The sequence below is a fragment of the Puma concolor genome, chromosome E2 (assembly GCF_028749965.1).
Source record: "Puma concolor isolate L17-30 chromosome E2, mPumCon1.1.hap2, whole genome shotgun sequence".
In the NCBI taxonomy this organism is placed as follows: Eukaryota; Metazoa; Chordata; class Mammalia; order Carnivora; family Felidae; genus Puma; species Puma concolor.
The window spans coordinates 45,156,085-45,179,388 of record NC_141681.1 but is presented as its reverse complement, the minus strand read 5'-3'; the positions used below and the strand labels follow the sequence as shown (position 1 = coordinate 45,179,388).

General features: G+C 52.5%; 4 protein-coding genes across 4 annotated transcripts in view; all 4 read right to left on the bottom strand.

Annotated features, from left to right (window-relative positions):
- The window catches only part of LOC147573554 (IgGFc-binding protein-like), a 9,642-nt gene extending 7,948 nt beyond the window's left edge, over nt 1-1,694 (bottom strand). The window contains exons 1-2 of the mRNA XM_086688639.1: nt 1,675-1,694; nt 691-1,597 (exon numbers count right to left, since the gene is read on the bottom strand). Of these exons, the coding sequence (XP_086544765.1) occupies nt 691-1,597; nt 1,675-1,694 (927 nt within the window). The remainder of the gene's footprint in view (nt 1-690; nt 1,598-1,674) is intronic.
- LOC147573553 (alpha-tectorin-like) lies at nt 1,595-4,868 on the bottom strand. Its single transcript, XM_086691097.1, has 3 exons — nt 4,286-4,868; nt 3,479-4,161; nt 1,595-2,310 (listed from the first exon to the last, which is right to left on the bottom strand). The coding sequence occupies exons 2-3, from the start codon at nt 3,938-3,940 to the stop codon at nt 1,747-1,749; spliced, it is 1,026 nt and encodes a 341-aa protein (XP_086547223.1). The 5' UTR covers nt 3,941-4,161; nt 4,286-4,868; the 3' UTR covers nt 1,595-1,746.
- LOC147573552 (IgGFc-binding protein-like) lies at nt 4,002-8,932 on the bottom strand. Its single transcript, XM_086688638.1, has 6 exons — nt 8,900-8,932; nt 8,213-8,590; nt 6,794-7,271; nt 4,547-4,746; nt 4,329-4,427; nt 4,002-4,139 (listed from the first exon to the last, which is right to left on the bottom strand). The coding sequence occupies exons 1-6, from the start codon at nt 8,930-8,932 to the stop codon at nt 4,002-4,004; spliced, it is 1,326 nt and encodes a 441-aa protein (XP_086544764.1).
- LOC147573551 (IgGFc-binding protein-like) lies at nt 8,752-23,304 on the bottom strand. Its single transcript, XM_086688637.1, has 6 exons — nt 23,250-23,304; nt 21,414-22,757; nt 17,327-18,273; nt 13,820-14,375; nt 12,574-13,172; nt 8,752-9,922 (listed from the first exon to the last, which is right to left on the bottom strand). Exons 1-6 carry the CDS (start codon nt 23,302-23,304, stop codon nt 9,257-9,259), a joined length of 4,167 nt encoding a protein of 1,388 aa, XP_086544763.1. The 3' UTR covers nt 8,752-9,256.

Sequence of the window (23,304 nt, the reverse complement as noted above, 5' to 3'; positions counted from 1 at the left end):
CTGTACTCTCTCTTCCTTGTTTTATTTTTCTTTATAGTTTTCTTTTTCTTTCTTTCTTTCTTTGTTTTTTTTTTGAGAGAGAGAGTCAGAGACAGCATGAGGTGGGGCCGGGGGGGGGGGGGGGGGAGGGCGGGGGCAGAGAAGGAGGGAGAGAGTAAGAATCCCAAGCAGGCTCTGGCACTGCCAGTAGTGGAGCCCAATGCGGGGCTCATACCAACCAACTATGAGATCATGACCTGAGCTGAAACCAGAGTTGGACGCTTAACCCACTGACCCACCCAGGTGCCCCTATTTTTCGTTACAGTTCTAAACTCATCATCGGATGTACCACCTATTTTACTTATTTATATACTTATCATCTGTTTCCCTGGAGGAATGTGAGCTCTCCCAGGACTTAGTCATCATCAAATCCTCCGGCCTTTCCTGGACCACCGAGAGACTCTCCATACAATTTACTGAAATAATCCTGAATGACTAATTTTATTCAATCCTGGGTAGTAGGTGATAATGCGTATCTAACAGCTACCCTTTAGTGAGCCATTACTGTGTCCCACGCAATGCTTCCACCTTGTCACATATTTGCACCATCTCTTAAGGGACAGCCACGCCCACGTTACATATGGTGGGGGAAACAGAGGAACCTCCAGGAGGAAGAGGGTGGGGTGTGGGCGCGGTCCAGTGAACCCCTACCGTGATGAAGCCGACAACTGCGCGGTCTAGCTGCAGGTGGTGCCCGGAGAGGTTGAGGTGCAGACTGAGTAGCCCGGCCCCATCGCGGGCCACGTCCAGGCTGAAGGAACAGGGACCCCGGCGTGGGGTGCGGGCGAGCACTTGCAGGCAGCTCTCAGGAGAGAAGGGCGCGGGCGGGGGCAGCGCGTGCGTGCGGCCGTCGAAGGCGAGCACGTGCGCGGTCCCGGCGAGGGCGCAGCTGCCTCGGCCGTCGGGCAGGCAGCGGCGCACGCCCCCGCGCAGGCCGCACACTCGCCCGCGCCCGCACGGCCGCGGCGCGCACGTCACCACGCCGCCCGGGCGGCAGCGGCAGCGGCGTACGCAGCCTGGCCCCGGGTACCAGACAGCACCTAGAGCTCGGTAGCGGCCGGCGCGAAAGCAGCCGCATTTGGCCGCAGGCACGCAGGCGGCGCCGCTTAGCAAGAAGCCCGTGTCGCACACGCAGCCCTCACAGCAGCGGCTTCCGCAGGCGCCGCGGCCAGAGCGGCTCTCGCTGCCCGCGCACGTGGCTGGGCAGCACGGGCCGCACAGCTCATAGTGCGAGTGCGGCGGGCACCGTAACGCTGGGGAGACCCGCGGGGGTGCGAGGGCCAGAGCGAAATGAAAGAGATGGAGAGACGCGGGAAAGAAATAGCGGGGGACAGAGAAAGGGGTAGGCCGGGAGAGAGAAACGGACGGGAAGACAGAGACGGAGGGAGGATAGAGGGTGGGGGTGAGTGGAAGAGCAACATGGCGGGGAGAGAGGACGAGGAACGGAAAGTGGGAACACCAGGTAGAGACAGTGAGGCGCAGAAAGGGAGACACAGAGAGACACAGAGGCACGGGAGAGACAGACAGAAAAAGAGACGGACACAAAAGACAGGAAGATCTCGTTAATTAAACTGCTGCCCCATCCAGGTCTAACTCTTCTTCAAGTCCCACCCTTCTTCACCTGGCTCCACCCACCCAGGCCTGAACTTCTTCATTGGTCCTCCCGCGTCCGTTCCTCGGTGTCCCAAATCCCAGCTCTTAGGAGCTTCACCCAGTATGTATGCCAAGCCCCGCACACTCACGACAGAAGTCAGGCGTCCTCCACGGCCGCAGGTGCACATCCAGAGCCTGACAGGCGACAGTGAAGGCGGCCAGGGCTCGGCAGACGATGGGACGGGCTCCGTGGTGGCGGCACACGTCGTCCAGGCAGTTGTCCAGGAATGGGAGCGGGTCCAGCGCAGCGTAGCATGGCCCCAAGGGACCCTCGGCCCCCGCCAGCAGCCCGCAGTACGCGTCTCCAGCGAATCGAGTGCGCGTGGACACTGGACACTGGTTATGGCAGAGGGGCCCGCAGACTGGGCCACAGCCTGGCACTTCTGCCACCTTCCAGATGTCGGGCAACGGCACCGTGGGGCTGCTCGGGCCTCTTTGGGCACAGAGTCCACACAGGTAGGGTCCGTAGGGCCTCGGCAGCGTTACACGTGCCAGGCTGTCCCAATCGTAGGTGAGTGAGAGGCCGAAGTCCGTGTCTACACAGAGCTGGCGGCCTTGGTAGTACGCACGGAGGCAGTGGCCGTGAAAGAAGGGCAGCGATTCCAGAATTCCGTCCACCTACAAGGGAGGGCATGCAGGTATCAGCAGGGGAAGGATGTAGTGGCTGTCGCAGAAGTTCTTGGAAATGCCAATGAAGGATCAGAGAAGGATCAAGGGGAACATCGGTTAACCAGGGTAGTCATTAGGAATCGCAAGGAGATTCAATGGAACATCAGTAGAGGCTAAATGAAGGGTGAGTTAAAGGATCCCACCTTTGGTGGGTGAGTGTGTCAGTGGTAGAGATTAGATGATTAGAGTTAATGAGGGGATGGAGTCAGAAGGTGAGTCAATGAATTAATGCTACAGTCTCAGGAAGGCTTAAAGAGTGAGACTCAAAGACTGGCTCAATTGAGATATTAGAAAGCCCTGAGAATTCAGTGGAGGAATCCATATCAATAGGAAGCTCAATGGGAGAATTGGAATGGCTTGGGAACTCAATGGAAAAATCCACAGAGATGTAAATGGCATTAATGGGCCAGTCAGTGAATCACTAGGAAGGTCAACAAATAGCTCAGTACAGATCTATGGGGTGTGGGGTGAGGTCAAGAGGACAGTAAATAGGGTTAATGGGGCAAATCAATATAACTGTAGTAGGATCAGTGGGGGAGGGGCAATGAATGGGTTCGTGGGATTTTCAGTGGGAGAGAAATGGAGGGTCGGGCGCCTGGGTGGCTCAGTCAGTTAAGCGTCGGACTTCAGCTTTGACTCAGATCATGATCTCATGGTTTGTGAGTTTGAGCCCTACCTCGGGCTATGTGCAGACAGCTCAGAGCCCAGAGCTTGCTTTGGATTCTGTGTCTCCCCCTCTCTCTCTGCCCCTCGCCAGCTTGCACTCTCTCAAAAATAAATAAACATTAAAAGAAAAAAGAAAGAAAGAAAGAGGGCCAATGGGGAAGTCAAGGCTGAGTCTATGGGTTAAAGGGGAGTCAACTGAGGACTCAGTGGAAGGTTAATGGGAGAATAATAGGAGACTCAAGGGTAGAAGTCTCAAATAGAAAGTTTGTGGGAAGGGATCAACAGGCAAGTCAATGAATGGGCTACTAGGAAATTGGAGTAGACATCTCTGAGAACCAGTGAGAGAGTTGATAAAGGGGGTATCAGCAGGAAAAGAGCGGTCTACAGGTTACCTGTGGGTAATGGGCATGGTGAGGGACAGTAGGTACTTATGGAGCCTTTGAAAACTCACCCGGATGTGGTTGAGATCTTCTGGACTCAGGTCCAGCCTCAGGCCACAGGCTAAGAGGGTCAGGGCCTTGGCCCAGCCACGTGGCCGCAGCAGTGGGGTCAAATCCAGGCTGAAGGGCTCAAGGTCGGCATGGGCTGTGTCACAGAGACCCGCCAGGCGATAGACACAGGAGCCAGGGAATTCGTAGTGAGCTCCTCCAAATGTGTGGAAGTAGAAGTCTCCAGAGGCAGTGCACACCAGTGGCTTCTCCAGGACAGTGGGACTGGGTGAGGACTGGGCTGACAGGCAGTGGTACCAGCCACTTGTGAAGGCCTTGCAGTGACCATGGCACTTGTCAGGCCAACACTGGGGAAGTTTGCTCACCAGGGCCCCAAGGGTTGGGCAGTGGCAGTGCCAAGTACAGTTGTCTGTCCAGAAAGTACGGCCTTGGTGCAGGAAGCAGGAGCAGTGTGCAGGGGGCATGCACTGGCCGTCCTGCAGCAGGTAGCCAGGCAGGCACTGGCAGGTAGGAGCACAGGGGTGGCTACAGTGCTCTGGGGCTGAGGGGTTGGCACACGTGGCTGGACATGCAGACCCACAGGGAACAAAGCGGGAGTTTTCTGGGCACTGGGGACTGGGACTGGGGAGCAATGGTGGGGAAACCAGCGGTGGGGCCACAGAGCTAGGGGCAGAGGCCAAGGTGGCTGTGGGGGAGAGAGAAGATCAAGGACCTATGAGTCCCAGGAGTCTGGGTCACCAGTCCCCTCCTTCCCAGGATGCAGGAGTCATGCCCCAATCTCTGACCCCTGAGACTATAGCGCTGGGCACCTTGCAATCGACAGCCTAGGACTCCATCTGTGATGCCACAGACCTCCTCCGTAGGGCAGCTGAAGGGGACACAGGCCACACCTTCCCCTAGGTGGCAGGTACAGGAGGAGGAGCAATTCTTGATGAGGATAGTCTGGCCAGGCTGTGGAGGAAGGGAGAGGCGGTGAAAGGTGAGGTGGTATCGAAGGGAAGGTGTAGCCAAAGGTTCTGAGATGAGAGGATCCAAATAAACCTCTAACAAGGGCCCAAGAGGATGCTCACAGGGAAGTACAGGCCATTGTGGAAGCAAGAACAGTGGTCCACAGGGACGCAGTCACCCTTGGCGGGGAAGAATCCATCATCGCACTCGCAGCCCTCAGCGCAGGGAGTGGGGAGCTGTACCACCTCCTGAACACCCGCACAGGCCGCGGGACAGGGGTTCACACACAGGCTGTAGTGGCTGTGCGGGGGGCACCGCATGGCTGTGGAGAGGTGGCTTGTCAGACTCAGGCAAGCCAGGGGCCTGCCCTCCGCTTCCCCGGCACCCTCAGATTGCATCGTTCCCGGAAGACCTCCCCTTAGATCAATCCTAACAGCAGTAACAACCGGCAGTGATTGAACAGTGTCTGCGCACTATGCAGTGTGCTAGCTACTTAAGTGTATCCTAGATATGACTAATGTGGCTTCCCTGCTCTTTGTCTTTTAGGGGGTCTTTCCCCGGCAATCCCAGCCCCTGTTGAAAGGGTTGACCATTACTTGAACCACCAAGTGATCCCACCTTCTATGCTGCTTGTTTGGGTCCATAAGGAACCTGTCAGTGGATTCTAGTGGTGGAGGTCTTTTCTTGGCCTCTCTGCCCTTCTGACAATAATAACCTCCGCTTGCTTTTTGGCAACTATCCATCCTTACTTTCAACATGTGGACTGAGGTGATTCCACATCCAGGTTCCAGGGTTGTGTACAGAACCCCAGGGCTGGCTAATCAGATTATTCTTCCCTCCTCTGGTTCACAATAATTGGACAGGCGAAGCCTTGGGTGGCGAGCCTGGGACTTTAGCTGGGGTCACTGGGAAAAGGATGTTACATTTTTGCAAAGGCACTGAAGCTGGTAGAATTGTCAACTTGAAGTTGCCAAAGCCTTGCGGCTACCGCAAGAGGAGAATCTACTTGAGAATAAAGCTAACAGAGAGAGAATGGAAGGGAAGAAGAAGATGGACTGGGAGAAAAATGGACTTTTCAAATCTGCAGTTGAAAATTCTTAATCTAGCTAAGACTGAAGATAGAAACACCCTCAGTCTTTGCAGTTATATGTGCTCCAAATCATTTATTCTTTCTCCCCTCAGTTTGAGTTAGGATTCTGACATCGCTATTAAGAGTCCTGCTGGATATAGTGGCCACATTGTGTACCCATGACCAGCTGGTTGGGTCAGGGCTGGATAAATGACCCTGACAGACAGAGGTGAGGGTGGCCATTGGTCTGTAAGTTAAGAGCAAGACAAACATTCCCTCCAAGAACATTTGAACCTGGAGGCAGAAAGAGAGAGACACTGACACCAAAATGATAAATTGAGGTGGGGCCAAGAGTCCATGAGGATCATGGAGGATACACGTGGACATAGAAACGTGAAGTTGATGAGAACCTGTTAAGCGAACAAATATTCAGATGCCAGCTAAGTCATTTTCTAGGTGGGTGATACTGATCAAGTTCCTTAACCACCTATGCCTTGGTTTCCCTCATCCATAAAATGTACTTGCCTGATGGGGCTGTTGGGAGAATTGAGGGCTTAGCGCCGAACGTGTATTCAGTAAGGTCAGCTGTTCTTTTCATGTTATTACTGGAACTATTTTTACATTATTGTTGGAGAGACACTATAGCATAGGGGTTGAGAGAGAGGATTCTGGAACCAGGTGGAAAGGCCAGTTCTGCCCCCTACTGGCTGTGAGATCTGGGGGGATTCTCTGTGCCTCAGTGTCCTCAACTACAGGAGGCAGATGATTATCCCATCTCCTAGAACAGTTCTAAGATGGAGTGGGCTGACTTCAAGCACGCGATACAGGTTCTCAGATCTAGTCTTGCATCCGGGTCTCCTGGAGGGCTTGTTAAAACAGGTTGGTGGCTCCCACTCCAGAGTTTCTGATTAAGTCTGGGACAGGGCAAGACTTTGCATTGTAAACAAGCCCTGAGTATTGCATTGTAAACAAGCCCTGTAAACAAGCTGATGCTGCTGGTCCAGGGACTAGGATTTTAACGCAGCGCCTGATATTGAATGAGTGCTCTGTAAACGTTACCTAAGGGATAAAATCAAATCTGTTTTCCCAACCACAGTGTGCATGGGACTCTGTCCTGTTTGGTGCTGTATCCTTAAAATAGGCCGAAACATAGTAGGTCCTCAACTAACACCTGCTTTATGACTGAAGACCAGACCAGTCTCCCGCTTCGGGACCCCACCCCGCGGGGGCGGCTCGTAAAGCCCTCTGGCAGGGGACATACGGCAAAGGCTGGGAGCCCTCCAGGGCCGCATATCCGCACCAGCCGTCTGGCAGGCAGCCACGTAGGCTTGCAGGCAGGCACAGAGCACTTTGTGGTTCCCGCGGGCGCGGCCCACGTCGGCCACGCAGGCCTGGTAGAAGGGCTCCGGCGGCAGGAATGCGTGGCAGGGTGCCAGGGGGCCGCTGGGCTCGCGCAGGAGGTCGCAAGCGCCACGCCACGCTGCACCCGCGTCCTCGGTGGCCGGGAGGCAGCCCGAACCGGGGCAGGGACGCGGCGCGGCGCAGGGCCCGGGCCTTGGCCGCTGCAGGTCATCCGTCGCGTTGCCGTTGAAGTTGCCGCAGAGGCCGCGTGTGAAGCCGCGGTAGGCCGCAGGCAGCTCCACGCTCAGGTGGCAGCAGAGCCCGAAAAGCAGGCGCGGGCCTCCACGCACCGCGAGCACCACAGATGCGCCGCGTGCGAAGGCGCGCACCCTGCCCCCGCTCAGCGCGAAAGGCAGCCAGCGCCGCACGCCGTCCACCTACGGGCAGGGGTGGGGCAGCCTAGAGTCAGGGGGGAGGTCCGGGTCCGGAAGAACTGGGAGAAGACTAGTGGCGAGGAGTAGTGCGGACAGTGGGTGCGCCAGAACAGGGGAAGAGTGGGCAGGGACTGCTGGAGTGTGAAGAAGGACATGGGGCGAAGGAGAGGGGTCAAGGGGCAGGGCGTTCAAGGCAGTGCTTGGGTGTGGGTATAGTGGGAAGGTGTGGGGGAACCTGGAGAGGGGAAGGAGAGTGAGGGGAGGGAGAGTGGTGAAGTGGGCCTGGAGTGCAGGGACAGAGGGGAAATTCCTTACTCAGGGACCGAAGAGAGATCTGAGGGCATCTGTGGACCTGGGGGTTGGGGCAGTAGAGCTGGGGAAGAAGAGGGAGGGGATGTGGGGACAGGAGGAGGAGGAGAGAGGAAGAGGGACCACTTTGGAGAGAAAAAGAGCGGGAAAGCTGGAGAGGAAGGGCAGTGGTGAGGTAGGGGCACCAGAGAGGGGGTTTGGGCAGCCTGGAGCAGGGGTCAGGGAAGGCTAGGTGGGCGTTGGTAAGAGGTAATGGCAGACGTGGAGCCTGAGAGGGCGCATGGAGATCCAGGTGGAGGAGGAAAAAAGGCAGAGAGGAGAGATGAAGACTGTGGGGTGGGAGAGAGGGACAGGTGGGGTGTAGGTACAGGTGGTAGACAGAGAAAGAGGCGAGGGAAGATGGAGAGACAGCCTGAGCAGCATGGAACAGGGATGTGCAGACCCAGCTACTGAGAGAGGGATTGAAAGGGGAAGGGGCAGAGAGAGGGAGGAAGCAGAGAAGGGAGAAGGAGATTATCGGAAATGAGGTTGTTGGAGAGAGGAGAAAATCGGAAGGCGATACTCAGAGATCCCACCGGGCAGAACAGAGACTGCCAGGCAGCTGAAAGGAGGCGGGTGACAGGGCGGGGGCTCACCGAGATGTATCCCCAGTCCTCGCAGTCTAGGCCGAAGCGGTGGCCATGCGCGCGGAGCAGCACGCGGCAGAGTTTGGGCATCCGTGGACCTGTCTCCAGCACCACCTCGAAGGGCCTCCCACCCCGAAGTCGACCCGTGCCGGTGCCTACCAATGAATAGGTGCAGGCGCCCGGGAGGTGGAAGGTGGTGCCGTCGAAGGTGCGATAATAGAGTCCGTCTGTGGCAAAGCAGAGGCCTGGGCCGCCCCGGGCTGCGCGGCAGGGTTTGCAGGCCACCCGGCCGCCAGGGTGACAGCGGCAGCAGCGACCGGTCGCGGTGGGAGGGGGCGGCAGCGGGGCGCCGGGTTCCAAGTAGCGGCCGGCGCTCAGGCAGCCGCACTGAGCAGTGGGCACACAGATAGCGCCACTCAGCACAAAGCCCGCGTCGCATACGCAGCCCTCACGGCAGTGCCCAGCGCGATGGCAGCCGGGTGGTGGCTCCAGCCCCGCGCAAGTGACAGAACAAGCCGGAGCGCACAGCGTGTAGTGCGAGTGTGCGGGGCACAGCGGGCCTGCGGAACCAGTAGGAATGGAAGGTTACTTTGCGGCCTGTGGCTGTTGGGACTCTCACTCCCTAACTCTGGGGCTAGGATGGGGTATCTGGGGCCCTGCCAGGGCAAAGCTCTACCTGGGCAGAGCTGCAGGTACCTTCAGATAGCTAAGGATGCGGTGGTTAACCATGCCTCTGATGAGGCATAGCTAATCTGTAGGGCTTGGGACGGATAAGAGCTTAGGGGCTGGACCATGAACAGGTCTGAGTCCCTGAGAGGTAAGAGCTGAAGGGTTGGACCATAATCAGGGCTGAGAAGAGGGAAGGATAAGAGTTGGGGGGCTGGACTTAAATCAGAATACACCTGCCACTTTAGCATGGGCAAAGGTTGAGGGTCTGGTGGGGAGTGGAGGGATGGCTGAAGGCTGGTGCAGTGGGAAGTACAGGGTCTCAGGGATACGTTGTGCAGGGAGGAGCTGGCACTCTGGGATGAGCAACAGCCAAGGAGCCACATCTCAGTCAAGAGTGGGGCCAGGTTCCCCAGATGAGCAAAGATAGAGAGAGACGCTAGACTGAATCCCTAGGCACTCACTGCACAGGCTTGAATTCCGCCATTGGAAGACTTGGCCACCCAGCAGCTGGCAAGTTTCACAGTAGAGGCTGAGCATGGGGCAGGGTCCAGTGCCCAGGCATACATCCACCATGCAATCTTGGACATAGGGGCTTGGTGCCAGCATCTCATGGCACAGCTGGAAGGGCCCCAGAGGGTCCAAAAGGATGTCACAAGGGTGGGCAAAGTGGGTTGGGCTGCTGGTGGTTGGCAGAGTGACACAAGATGGTGGCAGTGGCGGCATCTTGTCAGCAGCATCCAGGCACCCAGTCGAGGAATCCACCAAATATCTATGGCCAAAGGCCCAGACCATTGCATCCTCAGGCAGCTTGGTGCCCAGCACGGTTCCAGGCACCTGGAGGTCATTCATGGGGTCCCCATTATAGTCAGCGCACAGCCCCACCACATGGCCCTTATATGCTGCTGGAAGATCCAGTACTACGCGGATCCCAGGGGCATAGGTCACACGCAGGCCAAAGGGACAGCTGACCACAGTGTCCCAGCCATGGCGAAAGATGAGTGTATTGTTGCTCAGAGCCTGGAATGGTAGATTCTGCCAGTCACCATTCACCTGTGCAAAGAGGATATGTCAAGGTGGGGCTCTAGGGACCCCGTATCATTACCAAGGATGCCAGTGTCCCTAGGTAAGGGTATAAGAGCAGGGCCCCCAGAAGGTCTTTTTGAAGGACTGTCTACAATGACCACCCCCAACCCAACAAATAAAAGCTTGGGGTGCTGTCCACAATACTGATACTTTTTCCAACGAATACTTGGATGGTGAGAACTGTGGATTCTGGGGTTTGGGGCTATAGTATTCCTGGATCAGATTTGGGGAGATGAAAGCCACAGCTTCTGGAAGTGACACATGTGCAGTGTCTGGCACATGTCTGGTCAATAAATATTTGTTGAGCTAATGCATGGATGAGTGAATGAGGCTCATAGGTCAAGTTAGGCTGTAGAGTCCTAGGGATGCTGGGATTTCTAGGTATGGCAGGGGCTTCAGGATACTATGCAAATGGTTCAGGGAAGGGAGGTCTGTCCATAGCATATATAAATGTTGAGGCTGCTGTCCATGGTCTAACCATATTTGCCCACAGCATCTGGGGCTGGGGGTATAAGAATTTGGGATGAGGGTTTGTAAACTTTTGGAGTTGGGGATTTGGAATTCCTGGATTGGGTTTAGGGGGTGCCCAGGACTGGGGCTAGAGTTGGGTCTAAAGTTCAGTTAACACATGTAACTTAGAATAGTGCCTGGATGGGGCGCCTGGGTGGCGCAGTCGGTTCAGCGTCCGACTTCAGCCAGGTCACGATCTCGCGGTCCGTGAGTTCGAGCCCCGCGTCAGGCTCTGGGCTGATGGCTCAGAGCCTGGAGCCTGTTTCCGATTCTGTGTCTCCCTCTCTCTATGCCCCTCCCCCGTTCATGCTCTGTCTCTCTCTGTCCCAAAAATAAATAAACGTTGAAAAAAAAATTTTTTTAGAATAGTGCCTGGAACACAGTAGGTATTCAGTAAGTGATTGTTGAATGAATGAATGAATGAATGAATGAGTGAATGAATGAATGAATGAATGGGATTCTTGGGTCAGGACTGGAGTTTCTTTTTTTTTTTTTTTTTTTTTTTTTTTTTTTTTTTTTTTTAGGACTGGAGTTTCAAGATCCCAGAATCAGGACTGAAAGCTCTGGTGTACTGGGGCTCACAATGAAGGTTCCAGAATTCTTGAGTCAAGGCTAGGAGTTTTTGTTCCAAGACAATCCAGGCCAGGAGTATTTGTCTTAAACACTTAGGTTGAACTATATGAAATTGCCGCATTTGTAGGAAAAAACACCAAATATTGGCAGCTTCGTGTCCAATTTTCATAACTACATGTGCAGGACAGTGACGTGTGGTAGTTAAGTGTCCTTTGACTTCAGAGCCATGTCGTCTGGGCTCAAATCTTGGCTCCTGGTTTGTTTAACTGTCTCACTTTGGCAATTTGTTTAACTTCTCTGTAAAATGAGAGAAATAATATGCACTGGAAAGAATTGTTGTAAGGATCAAGTAAGGATTTGTAATTGTGCCTGGCACGTGTTGGGGTAGGCCGTGTTCCTTGGGGCAGCAGAGAGGTCTTAGGTTCTGGGATTAAGGTCCCTTGGGGCCACCCATAAAGCCGTAGTCAGGGCTAGGCCCCTGGTCCCAAGAAAAGCATAAAACCTGGTCCTCACTCACATGCATTCAGGGGCCAGGCAAATAACTAAATGAGTAAAGTGGAGAGGGTGGGATGTGCTGGGGACTGTGACAAACTAGAGAGAAAGTATGTGCCCCTCGCTAGAGAGGGAAGTCCCAAACATACGTGGCCATGAGAATAGGTGACTAGTTGCCAGGGCTTCTAGTTTCTCAAGAGATACCATAAGTCCAGCCTTCTTTATTTAAAAATGGTAATTCAGTAAGAAATTTAAAATATGGCCAAGGCAAACTGCAGAGAGAAAGTTACTGACAGCCTCTGGGTTCTGTCCTCTGTGGTCGGTGAATACTCACCCCCACAGCCCCACAGCTCCTCTCCCAGTGTCCCTATCTTTATTTGTCTTTCCTACCTTGATGAGAAAATTTGTCATGTTGAAGTGGTGTCAGAGTCATTGGGAACTTGGAATTACATTTCACAAATGAGTAGTTGAGGTCATGTATTTTTTTGATGATTTACAGAGACAGCATAAGAGACCCTGGAGCCCAAAATGCCAAGGTTTAAATACTAACTCTCGTATTTATAAGCTGTGTGACCTTGGGCCAATGGCCTCACCTCTCTGGGGCGGTTTCTTCATCTGGAAAATGGTAATGCCTATTGTATCTACCTTAAAAGGACTCTTGTGCATTATGTGTTATTTCATTGGCACCTAGCGCATGTGCCTCCCGAGTGGCCTTTCCAACAGCACCAAAACTTCTTTTCCTGGGGAAATTATGGAGGACTGGGAAAGGGGGTTCTGGACTGATGGTTTGCTCCTAAAGTGTTAAGGCTTGAGTTCTAATTTGGGGGTTAGTTTTGGGGGGGTTAAAGTTAGGTGACTGGGTCAGAGATCATGGGGCAAGAGGGAGGAGGTGCAAGATACTGGATTTAAGGTCCAATGTCACAGGACAAAAACTCAAGGTATGACCCTAGGGTGAGGTTAGGGGGATCTTGGGATCAGGTTTGGGAGGACTCTGGGTCAGAGGACATAAGGTGAATGTGTGGGCAGGGCTGGGGTTTTCTCACCAGGACACGACCGGGTTCCTTGGGGTCCAGCCTCAGATGGAATCCAGACACGTGTACTTCGAGGCTATTCGGGACGCCATCAGGACTGGTGCCCAGGAGCACATGGAAGTCAGCGAGCTCCTGTGGCGCTGAAGAACTGAGGCCGCTCAGCAGGTACACGCAAGAGCCAGGGAAGCGAAAACGGCGCCCATCAAAGGTGATGTAGTGGCCTCTGCCAGCCACCATGCATGTGGCCATGCTCGAGGGCACACACATACGCAGGTTGTGTGACAGAACGCAGCGCTCATGTGGCCTGCACCCCGTCTCAGTGCAGATCACGCTCCCTCCTAAGGCTGGGCAGAGGCAGCGGCGGCGAGTGCAGCCCACACCCTCCCATAAAGCCTCGCCTGGTGCCAGCAGACGTCCCTGGTGCACGCAGCCACAGCCACCAGGCCCTGGGCGCCGGAGGACACAGGCTGGGCCGCTGCGAACATAGCCAGCATTGCAGGTGCACGTCTCCCCGCAGGGCAGCGGGCAGGAGGCTCCCAAGGGCCCCAAGCATGTCTCTGGGCAGGAAGAGCCACATAACTCATAATGGCTGTTTTGGGGGCACTCGATAGCTGGGGGGAGAAGGGGAGAAAGATGGAGGGGGAAGGAGTGTTTACATCAGGACCTCCCAGTCTGGTTCCAGAGACCTAAGTATTTAGCCATCCCTAGAATGGAGATGTTCCTGCCTTCATTTTCCAAGAGTCGTGCCCAGATCCTGGGGGTCCTCATCCCCTAGAATGGAGGCTTTCCAGCAATCTCCATCTCACAGAGTAAAGAAGTTTCTATCATCAGAAACCAGAAGTCCTCTTTCAGAACCTTAAAAGTCTGGCCCTGGGACACAGAACTCTCACCCCAGACCCTGGAGTCCTCCTTTCCTAGAGGACTTTTCCATACACCAAATCCAGGAATCTTGCCTTTTAGAATTAACTAATTCTGGATCCCAGGGCCTGGAAGCCTTCACCCTCAGGACCCAAAGAATCCTGACCCCAAGACCTAGGGGTTCCAGCCCCCAGAAACAAGAAATCCCACCACTGGGTGGAGGAGTCTCCATCCCCAGACCCAAGGAACCCTGCCTCCTGAGCCCCTGGAGTCCCATCCCAGGGACCCTGCAGCCTTGTCCTAGGAATCAACTCCAGCCAGCATCAGGGAGTGCCACCCCTAAGTCCCAGAATCCCCTTCCCTAGTAGCCCATAGCCTTTTGCATCTAAGGTTCACTCACGGCAGCCAGTCTGGGATCTCCAGGAGTTGATGCTGACACCTAGGCGCTGACACGCATGTGCATAGACCTGGAGCATCAAGCAAAGAGTAGGTCGGTTGTTGGAGAAGGGGCAGATCCAAGCACTGCAGCTGATCTCAAAGGGTGCAGGCCTCAGCACATGGTGGCAATGGCTAAAGGGCCCGTTCAGAGCTGTCAGGATGGCACAGGGCCCCGGGGTCTTCGGTGGGGACGATGGCTTGGTGCAGGGAGCAGCCCAGAGGGAGTGGCACGGGTCATCAGGCGGCTGCAGGGTCCAAGTGCGCAAGAAGGCGCGCAGGTCTGGACCGCCCACATCATCCATTGGGTCACTGTTGAAGTTGCCGCACAAGCCCACCACGTGTGCACGGTAGCCGTCGGTTACTTGCAGAGACAGGGCGTGCTGCCAGTCGTACACTAGGCGCAGTGCGGGTGGCTCTTGCTCCAGACCTGCCTCTGCCCATAGTTCTGAGCTATGGAAATACAACCGCAGCCTCCCGTGGAGCAGCGTCACTGGCAGCCTAAGCCGCTGCTGGTTCACCTGCAGGGGTGACCCAAGAGCAGGAATCACCAGAGAAAGGGTACATTCCTAAGCATTTAAGGTGGGGTGAGGGATGAAAGCTGAGGGGGTTGGGTGTTGGGATACCGAGGGAGTGGGGGTCTGGGAGCTGTAAGGAGGAAATGAGTTAACATATGAAAAGAACTTGGAACAGAGTCCACCTCATGGTTAAGTGTCATATGAGGAGGATTTGCTATGTTTGATGTCCCCTAACCCTGGCATCTGGAACCTCCAAATTCTGTGAGCTTTGGACATATCCTAGGACCACATGCAGCCACTGGCATGTCTGCAATTTCTCCTCAGGGAACGTTTGGAGGCATTGTTCTTAGGCTTTGTTCTGGCTGGAATGTCACTCAAAGCACTAACCAGGAGTCTTGTTTCCAATACCCAGATGTGACCTCGTGCAAAACTCAGAAGCCTTCCTTTCAGGAATCTTGATAAGTAATTCCACTTCAGTTAATAGGAGAGCCTTCATCCAGGACCCCAGTGTCTTTCCCCCAATTACCAAGAGCCTTCACCAAGAGCTTCCAGGTCATGTGGATTGGACTTCCATTTTTTGTGTCAGTTCACCAAGAAGGTTACCAACCCACCTTTTACTCTCACTCACTGCCTCCACCCTGGTCCAACCATCATCTCCTACCTGGACAATTTCAGCAACCTCCTCACTGGTCTCTCAGTGCATTCTGAACAAGCCCCATAGTCTGGTCTCCACAAGGAAGCCACAGGGATCCTGTTAACTCCCAAGTGGTATTTCATCCCTCCTCTGCACACAACCTTCCCTTGGCTTCCACCTTACACAGAATAAAAGACAAAGTTGTTGCAATCTGCCCCCCATGGTCTCTCGCTCTCCTCTGTACCACAATCCCTCCCTCTGCTTCAGCCTGGACTTCTTGCTGTTCCTCTAACGTGCCTGTCAGATTCTCACCTTAGGCATTTGCTGTTCCCTCTGCCTAGAATTCTCTCAGATACACACATGGCTCTCTCCCTCACCTCTTTTAAGACTTGGCTCAAGTTTCATCTTCTCAGGGAGGCCCTCCTACTTAAGACTATACTCTCAGACATCCTGATGCCACTTTTCTGCTCCATGTTTTCCTCCTTAGCATGTATCACCTGCTAAAATGCTACATAATTAACTTATATTTATTACTGATATCTCTCTGCTAGAATATAAGTACCATGAGAACAAGGATTTTTGTCTGTCTTGGTCACTGATATGTCCTCAGTGCCTTAAACAAGGTCTGGTACATAATAATAAAACATTCCAGGGTGCCAGGGTGACTCAGTCCATTAAGTGTCTAATTCTTGATTTTGGCTCAGGTTGTGATCTCATGTTTCATGATGAGCCCTGTGTTGGGCTCTGCGCTGACAACACAGAGACTGCTTAGGATTCTCTCTCTCTGCCCCTCCCCTGCATGTGATCTCGATCTCTCTCTCTCTCTCTCTCTCTCAAAATAAATAAACATTAAAAAAATTCCTTAGTTGATGAAGAAACTCAGGAGTGTCAGGTACTTGGGAGATGGGGGCTTATTTGATGACAGTGTAAATCTGAGGTCCTGAGAATTTGAAGGTACTGGATACCTGGGTTGGGGTGCTGGATTCTGGAGAGCCATAAGAGCACTTGGGGAACTCCTGACTCCTGAGTGACAGGGTGGGCTCCCAAGTGGCATGTGGAGGGGAGTATGGAGCATCATGGCTCATGCATCAGGTCCTAGCATCATATACTTCTGAGCTTTCCATACCTATTTTTTTAACGTTTTTAAAAAAGATTTATTTATTTATTTATTTATTTATTTATTTATTTATTTATTTATGAAAGAGAGAGAGAGAGAAAGCATGAGTGGAGGAGGGACAGACAGAGAGAGGGAGAGAGCCTCCCAAACAGCAGGCTCCACACTATCAGTACAGAGCCTGATGTGGGGCTTGAACCCACAAACTGTGAGATCATGACCTGAGCCAAAGTCAGACACTCGACAAACCAACCGACCGAGCCATCTAGGCGCCCCACATTAGCCTATTTGATCCATACCACAGTCTGATGACTTAGGTCTTTGTATCATCCTGATTTCACAGATGAAGAAACTAAGGCTCAGAGAGGTTAAATAACTTGCCTAAGGTCATACAGATAACAAGTGGTCAACCTGGGATTTGAACTCAGGCCATCAGGTTTCTAGATCACATTCTTTCTAACATGGTACTGAGGAGTGACTCAGTATGTCCATAACCTCATAGGTTTGCTCTCTCTAGCAATCCTGATTAAATGTAGTCTAGTCTCCACAACCTTCCAATCAGAGCAATGCCTTCAAACCTTTCCCGAGGAGAAACTGTGGACATGCCACTGTCCATACCTGCATGTGGTCCTAGGATATGTCCAAAGCCCAGGGGACTTAGAGGTTCCAGTTGTGTCAGGAGACAATAAACATAGCAAACCCACCTCATATGACACTTACCATGAGGTAGACTCTGTTCCAAGTGCCTTTCATATGTTAACTTATTCCTGCTTCATAGGAACCTGTTAAGGTAGGGCTAGAGATCCATTATCCCTTATCCACAATCCCCAAGTGCAAAAGCGGCCTGAAGACTGAAAGATGTTTCGTGTGTTTGATGTTAAAATGTAATTGGCACCAAAAGCTCACCTGAACTCATGACATGGCCACTTATGGTCTTAATTTATCCCAGTTAGTGTGAATATTCGGATATTTCACTGCAGAGATACTAATGTTTGTAATTATGTGACATCCATTGGGATTATCATATAACATATGGCATTTGCACGGTATGACCATTTGAAATTTCAAAATCTGAAATGCACCTGGCCCCAAGCCTTTTGGATAAGGGACTGTGGACCTATATAATTGCCTCCACTGTAGAGTTGACAAAAATGAGGGACAGACAAGGATACAGTTTCCCAGGATCCCACACATAATTATTCTTACCCGGACAAAGCCGAACTCATGTTTGACAGCAGTGATGGTGATGCCAAAAGCGCGCATTGTGACAAAGCGCACGGGCTGCCTCCCTCCAGAGCAGGCGATCCACAGCTGGAAGGCAGGGAGGCCACTGGGTAGGGCCTGAGGGCAATGGCTCAGGATGTAGGTACATCCCCCAGGCACAGGGAAAGAGTAGCCATCAAAAGTGTAGATGTATGGTAGCCCGGAAGCCCAGCAGGTACCCCCTGGGACGCCCCCCTGCCTCTTACTAGAGACACCCACTGTCTCTGATTTGGTCTGAGACGCCATTTTGGACCCAGACACAGTTTCAAGTTCTTGTTTTGCCGTAGTCACAGCCTCTAAGCCTGGTTCAGTCCCTGCCACCACCTTGAGCCCCAACTTGGCCACTGAGACAGTTTCTGACCTAGACCCAGACACTGTCTTGGGTTTGGACTCTGGTTCAGCTATGGGCATTGGCAGGGGTAAAGGTACAGGTGCTGATAAAGCCACAGTCAGGGTTTCGGGAATTGGTTCTTTTACAGACAGAAGTCCAGGTTCTGGTTCAACCAAAGCTATAGATTCAGGCTGAGGTTCATTCAAAACCCCTTGTGCAAACCCTGAATAAGCCATGGTCACTGCTACAAGTCCTGGTTCTGCTTCAGGTGTGCTTTCTGATCCTGGTTTGGCCACTGCCATGGTTTTAGAGCTGGAGATGGACGCTGTTTCAAGGTCCTTCAGAGATATTGTCTTGGAACTGAACACGATGTCAGACCCAAATGTGGTCTTCGTGCTGGCCACACACTCAGGTTTGTGCTTTACAAGATGACATGTGGTCCCATCGGAGCATGCGTGGTCCTTACAGGATCCTGGGAACCGGAGTGGCATCATCAAGGAAGACTCTATGAGGGGATAGGATTCTGTGGGAAGGTTCAGATCTTCTTCACTCAGAATATCTGGGGATGAGATGACATGAAATGATGCAACAGAAGTGGATCCTGGCATTTGGCCTCATCCCTTTCCTGCCTCTATGCTCTAGGCCTCCAGGGTTCCTGGAATTGGAGACTCAACATTCATAAGCTATCAGGGTTCCAAATCTAAAATGAAGTGGGCCTATATCAGCAGAAAGAGAAGGGTGGGGCGGAAGGACAATACAGAAATGGCCAACACAACGTGGGCACAGAACAGAGCTGTGATGAGCTGGAGAGCACACACTCCCTCTAAAGACACCACATTAATTATTTAAAAGTCTATGTGCCAGTAAATCTAAACATATCTGTGGGTCGATTTTGGCCAGTGAGGACTTCCAGCCTGCCACGTCTAGCAGCCTTAAGAATTGTGTGTGTGTACAGCGAAGGAAACAATCAGCAAAACTAAAAGGCAACCGACAGAATGGGAGAAGATATTTGCAAATGACATATCAGATAAAGGGTTAGTATCCAGAATCTATACAGAACTTATCAAACTGAACACCCCAAACACAAATAACCCAGTGAAGAAATGGGCAAAAGACATGAATAGACACTTCTCCAAAGAAGACATCCAGATGGCCAACCGACACATGAAAAAATGCTCAGCATCACTCGTTATCAGGAAAATACAAATCAAAATCACAATAAGCTATCACCTCACACCTGTCAGAATGGCTCACATTAACAACTCAGGCAACAACAGATGTTGGGGAGGATGCAGAGAAAAGAGGATCTCTTTTGCACAGCCGGTGGGAATACAAACTGGTGCAGCCACTCTGGAAAACAGTATGGAAGTTTCTCAAAAAATTAAAAATAGAGGGGTGTCTGGGTGTCTCAGTTGGTTAAGCATCTGACTTCAGCTCAGGTCATGATCTCACGGTTCATGGGTTTGAGCCCCACATCAGGCTCTGTGCTGACAGCTCAGAGCCTGGAGCCTGCTTTGGTTTCTGTGTCCCCCCCTCTCTCTACCCCTCCCTTGCTTATGCTCTGTCTCTCTCTCAAATATAAACATTAAAAAAATAAGTCATTAAAAAATTAAAAATAGAACTAACCCTACAACCCAGCAATTGTACTACTAGGTATTTATCCAAGGGATACAGGTATGCTGTTTCAAAGTATGGAAAGAGCCCAAATGTCCATTGATGGATGAATGGATAAAGAAGATGTGGTGTATATATACACAATGGAGTATTGCTCGGCAATCAAAAAGAATGAAATCTTGCCATTTGCAACCATGTGGATGGAACTAGAGAGTATTATGCTAAGTGAAGTTAGTCAGAGAAAGACAAATATCATATGACTTCACTCATATGAAGACTTCAAGATACAAAACAGATGAACGTAAGGGAAGGGAAGCAAAAATAATACAAAAACAGGGAGGGGAACAAAACATAAGAAACTCTTAAATACAGAGAACATACAGGGTTACTGGAGGGGTTGTGGGAGGGGGGAATGGGCTAAATGGGTAAGGGGCATTAAGGAATTTACTCCTGAAATCATTGTTGCAGTATATGCTAACTAACTTGGATGTAAATTAAAAAAATAAATTAAATAAAAAATTTAAAAACCTATTCATTTAAACAACAACAAAAGAATTGTGTGTGTGTGCATGCGCGCGCATGTATGCTCTGTGAGGATATAGTCACTCCATCACCCTATTTCCCAGGAAGGGGAGTTATTTTTTCATAGCTATTGATGCATGAAGCTAGATATATACCAAGTGAACTTTTAAGAAATAACTTTGTTCTGAGGGGTTTGCATATTTCCCATTCAAACAGAATACAGAGTTTTGGAATGGATTAGAATATGAACTAAAGTAACAGCTCCCTAGGGTAGGAATATTTCTACGTTGTACACTGTTGCATCTCCAGCACCTAGAACAGGTCTAGCCTAAAGTAAATCTAAAAAAAAATGTGGAAAATTAATAATAGCAAACATTTATGCATGCCAGGCACTCTTCCACTGACTCATTAAAAAATAATTTTTTTAACACTTACTCATTTTTGACAGGGACAGAGCATGAGCGGGGAGGGGCAGAGAGAGAGGGAGACACAGAATCCGAAACAGGCCCCAGGCTCTGAGCTGTCAGCACAGAGCCCATCGTGGGGCTGGAACTGCGAGATCATGACCCGAGCCGTGAGGTCATGACCTGAGCCAAAGTAGATCGCTCAACTGACTGAGCCACCCAGGCACCCCAATTTACTCATTTTTTTAAATGCCACAACAACCTTATGAAGGTGTTGGTATTATTATCCACAGTTAATAGAGGAGAAAGTTGAGGTTCAGAGAGGTGACCTGACTTGCCCAAGATCACACAGCTTGTAGTAGGATTTGAATCCAGACCTTTTGGCTCCAAAATCCAACTCTGAGCCAATTTTAATAAGTGATTTGAAGTCCACATTTTCATTTCTAAGAAACTCCAGTCTGTCTCTGACTATCCTCTCTCTTTTCTCTCACCTCCCTGGTCCCCCACTGTTTTTCCAGACTGGGAGAGATTGAGGGGGGAGCTCCCTAATTCCAGGGAGCAAAAATTCATCAGACTGTATACTTAAAATTGTACAATTAATTGTGTATCTTAGAACCTACTTAAAATAAAAAAGCATTGAACTCAAGGAACTAATGGGTGGCAGAGGAAAAGAATAAGTAAGTATATGGAAAGTGGTATGACTTGTGAAAGAAATCAGGGAATGGCTAGAGTTTGTAAGGGATGAGAAATTACGATTTTAAATTGAGCAATTTGAGCTCAATAAGAAGGTGGCATTTGAGCAAAGACCTGAAGGAGGTGAGGGAACTATCATAAAGACATCATGGGGACAGTCAGTGTAGAGGCCCTGGAGGAGGGAGAAGAAAGTAAGGTGGCTAGTATGGCTGGAATGGAGTGAGGGAAGGGCAAGAGTGAGAAGAGATGAGATCAGAAAGGTAATGAAAGCAGATTGTATGGGACCACATAAAACACTGTAAGGACTTTGCTTTTGCTGGGTATAATAATAATTGCGTGGAAAGATTCTGAGTAGAGGAGGGAGTGATTTGCATTTAAAACCTGCCTCTCTGGCTGCTATGTCAGCAATTGAGGGTAGTGTTATGATTTTCTCCGCCCCTGATATCCTGGAATCCCGTCTGCTCACCTTCCGATTGTCTTGGGCGCGAGCGCTGCTCACTCACGCTTGGCTGCCGCGAGGCTTGGGTCCCGAAGCCAGCGCCCGGGGCGGTGCCGAAGCTAAGCACGCCCACGGGCGTCCCGCGAGTCTCCAGGAAGTGCACTACTCCTTGCCCAGGCCCATATGCCACCTCAGTCCAGGCGAAACCCTGAGTGGGGGCCTGGCTTTGACCAGAATGCTGCCCGTGAGGCGGCTCGGGGCCGCCGGGGATGAGGCGCCAGTGCAGGTTGGGCAGCGGCTGCCGATCTAGGAGCACCAGGGTGGGCTCACGCGCCACGAGCACCGCCACGTTGGAAAAGCCCGGCTGCGCGGTGAGCGCGAAGCTGCGGCTGAACGCGTCCACCGGGGGCAAGAGAGCGAAAAAGGGATTGTATGCGACGCCCCCGCGGGCCGCAGCCGCAGCCAGGAAAAGCACCTGCAGGCGGGCGGAGGAGCGCAGCACCAGGGGGCGCACTGGGTCCACCGCGAAGTGCAGCACGGCTCCAAGGCCCAGAGCCCGCGCCCCTTTGGCACCGCCCCCCCAGAAGTTCAGGCTGCCCGAACTGTCAGCAGCCACGTACACATGATCTCTGGGTCCCGGAGCCGCGGGCGCGAAGGGGGGCACGGCGTAGACGCGGCCCCAGTAATCCTGGGGCAGCAGTTGTTCGGACACGTGGCCACAGGCCTTATCTCTCGCTTGCAGGCAACTGTGGCCAGCCAGCAGCGCGACGGGATGCGTGGCCACGACGCGGGTGCCTGACAGGTCACCTGCGCTCTGCACCTGCAGCGCCTGGAAGGGCTCAAGATGTACGAGGAGGGGCCGGCTGGCAGCATGCTCGACGCCATCCAGCAGGATGGGCACGGGAGGCGTGAGGCGCAGGCGCGTGGGCCTAGCGCCGGCTACCACCGCAAACTCCTTGTGCCGGTCGTGGGGCTGCAGCGACGGCGTCACCACCACGTAGCGAGTACCCAGCAGGCGGCGCGGAAGCGCTAGTGCCGTGTCTAGGGAGGCGCGTCCACGTGCGTTCACCACTGTCACTCCCACCGGCCGCGACGCTGCTAAGCGCACCGCTCCGCCCGCTTCCCGCCGCGAGCCCTGCAGTTCCACGGCGCCCGGGAGCCGCACCAATGCAGTGATGCCTGGCAGCAGGCTCAGCGCGCGCCGAAAGGGCGGTCCCCCCACCGGGTACGCCCTCACTTGCACAGCCGTCGGGGGCCCCTTCGGGGGTGGCGACACGTACAGCCGGAAGTTGGGCTTGTCGGCGCCCCCATTCTCCAAGAAAGCCGTGATGAAGTAACGGCCCTGGAAATCCACAACTGCAGCCGTTGAGCCTGAGAGTAGAGGGAGTCAGCACAATCTGTTGGATTTGGCCGCCAAATACATCAGGTTCTAATCCTGACTGCCACTCACTAGCCATGTCAACTTGGGCAAGGTACCTGACCTCTTTGGGCCTTAATTTCTTCATTTGTAAAAGGAGGTCTTGGCAGAGCTATGAAAATATTGGATGAGATAATATATGTAAAGGCCATGGAACAATATCCGGTAAATATTAACTTAAAGTAATGTTGCTTCCTTTGAACCATCTGTCGCAGAAAGGTCTGCTCAGCCCCCTTCCCACAACTGGTTCGGCCAATTCCCTGCCACAGAGTCTACCGAAATAGTCCCTGGTTTCAGCTGGCCAGGGCCCACGAAGCTCCACCATGGTCAATCTTCTGTTAACAGAACCATGTCAGGCAGCCCCAAACCCCAGCCAGCACAGCCAGTCCCCTGCTGCAGATCCAGACCAGCTCACCAGTTTTCTGCATCCCTCATGGATCACTTACCCCACAGGAAACCCAGGGCACCAAGGCACAGAAGGGCAGCTGTGAGGGCATCCAT

Excerpts from the sequence above, each read along its gene's own strand:
- LOC147573553 (XM_086691097.1), bottom strand. The coding sequence starts at position 3,940 with ATGCCCCCTGCACACTGCTCCTGCTTCCTGCACCAAGGCCGTACTTTC. Across the intron at positions 2,311-3,478 it reads AAGATCTCAACCACATCCGG|GTGGACGGAATTCTGGAATC; the intron begins GTGAGTTTTCAA and ends CCTCCCTTGTAG.
- LOC147573551 (XM_086688637.1), bottom strand. The coding sequence starts at position 23,304 with ATGGATGCCCTCACAGCTGCCCTTCTGTGCCTTGGTGCCCTGGGTTTC. Across the intron at positions 22,758-23,249 it reads TGCCCTGGGTTTCCTGTGGG|GCTCAACGGCTGCAGTTGTG; the intron begins GTAAGTGATCCA and ends CTCTACTCTCAG. Across the intron at positions 9,923-12,573 it reads AGGAACCCGGTCGTGTCCTG|GTGAATGGTGACTGGCAGAA; the intron begins GTGAGAAAACCC and ends CTCTTTGCACAG.
- LOC147573552 (XM_086688638.1), bottom strand. The coding sequence starts at position 8,932 with ATGGTTAACCACCGCATCCTTAGCTATCTGAAG. Across the intron at positions 8,591-8,899 it reads GCATCCTTAGCTATCTGAAG|TGCGGCTGCCTGAGCGCCGG; the intron begins GTACCTGCAGCT and ends CCCACTGCTCAG. Across the intron at positions 7,272-8,212 it reads AGGACTGGGGATACATCTCG|GTGGACGGCGTGCGGCGCTG; the intron begins GTGAGCCCCCGC and ends CCCTGCCCGTAG.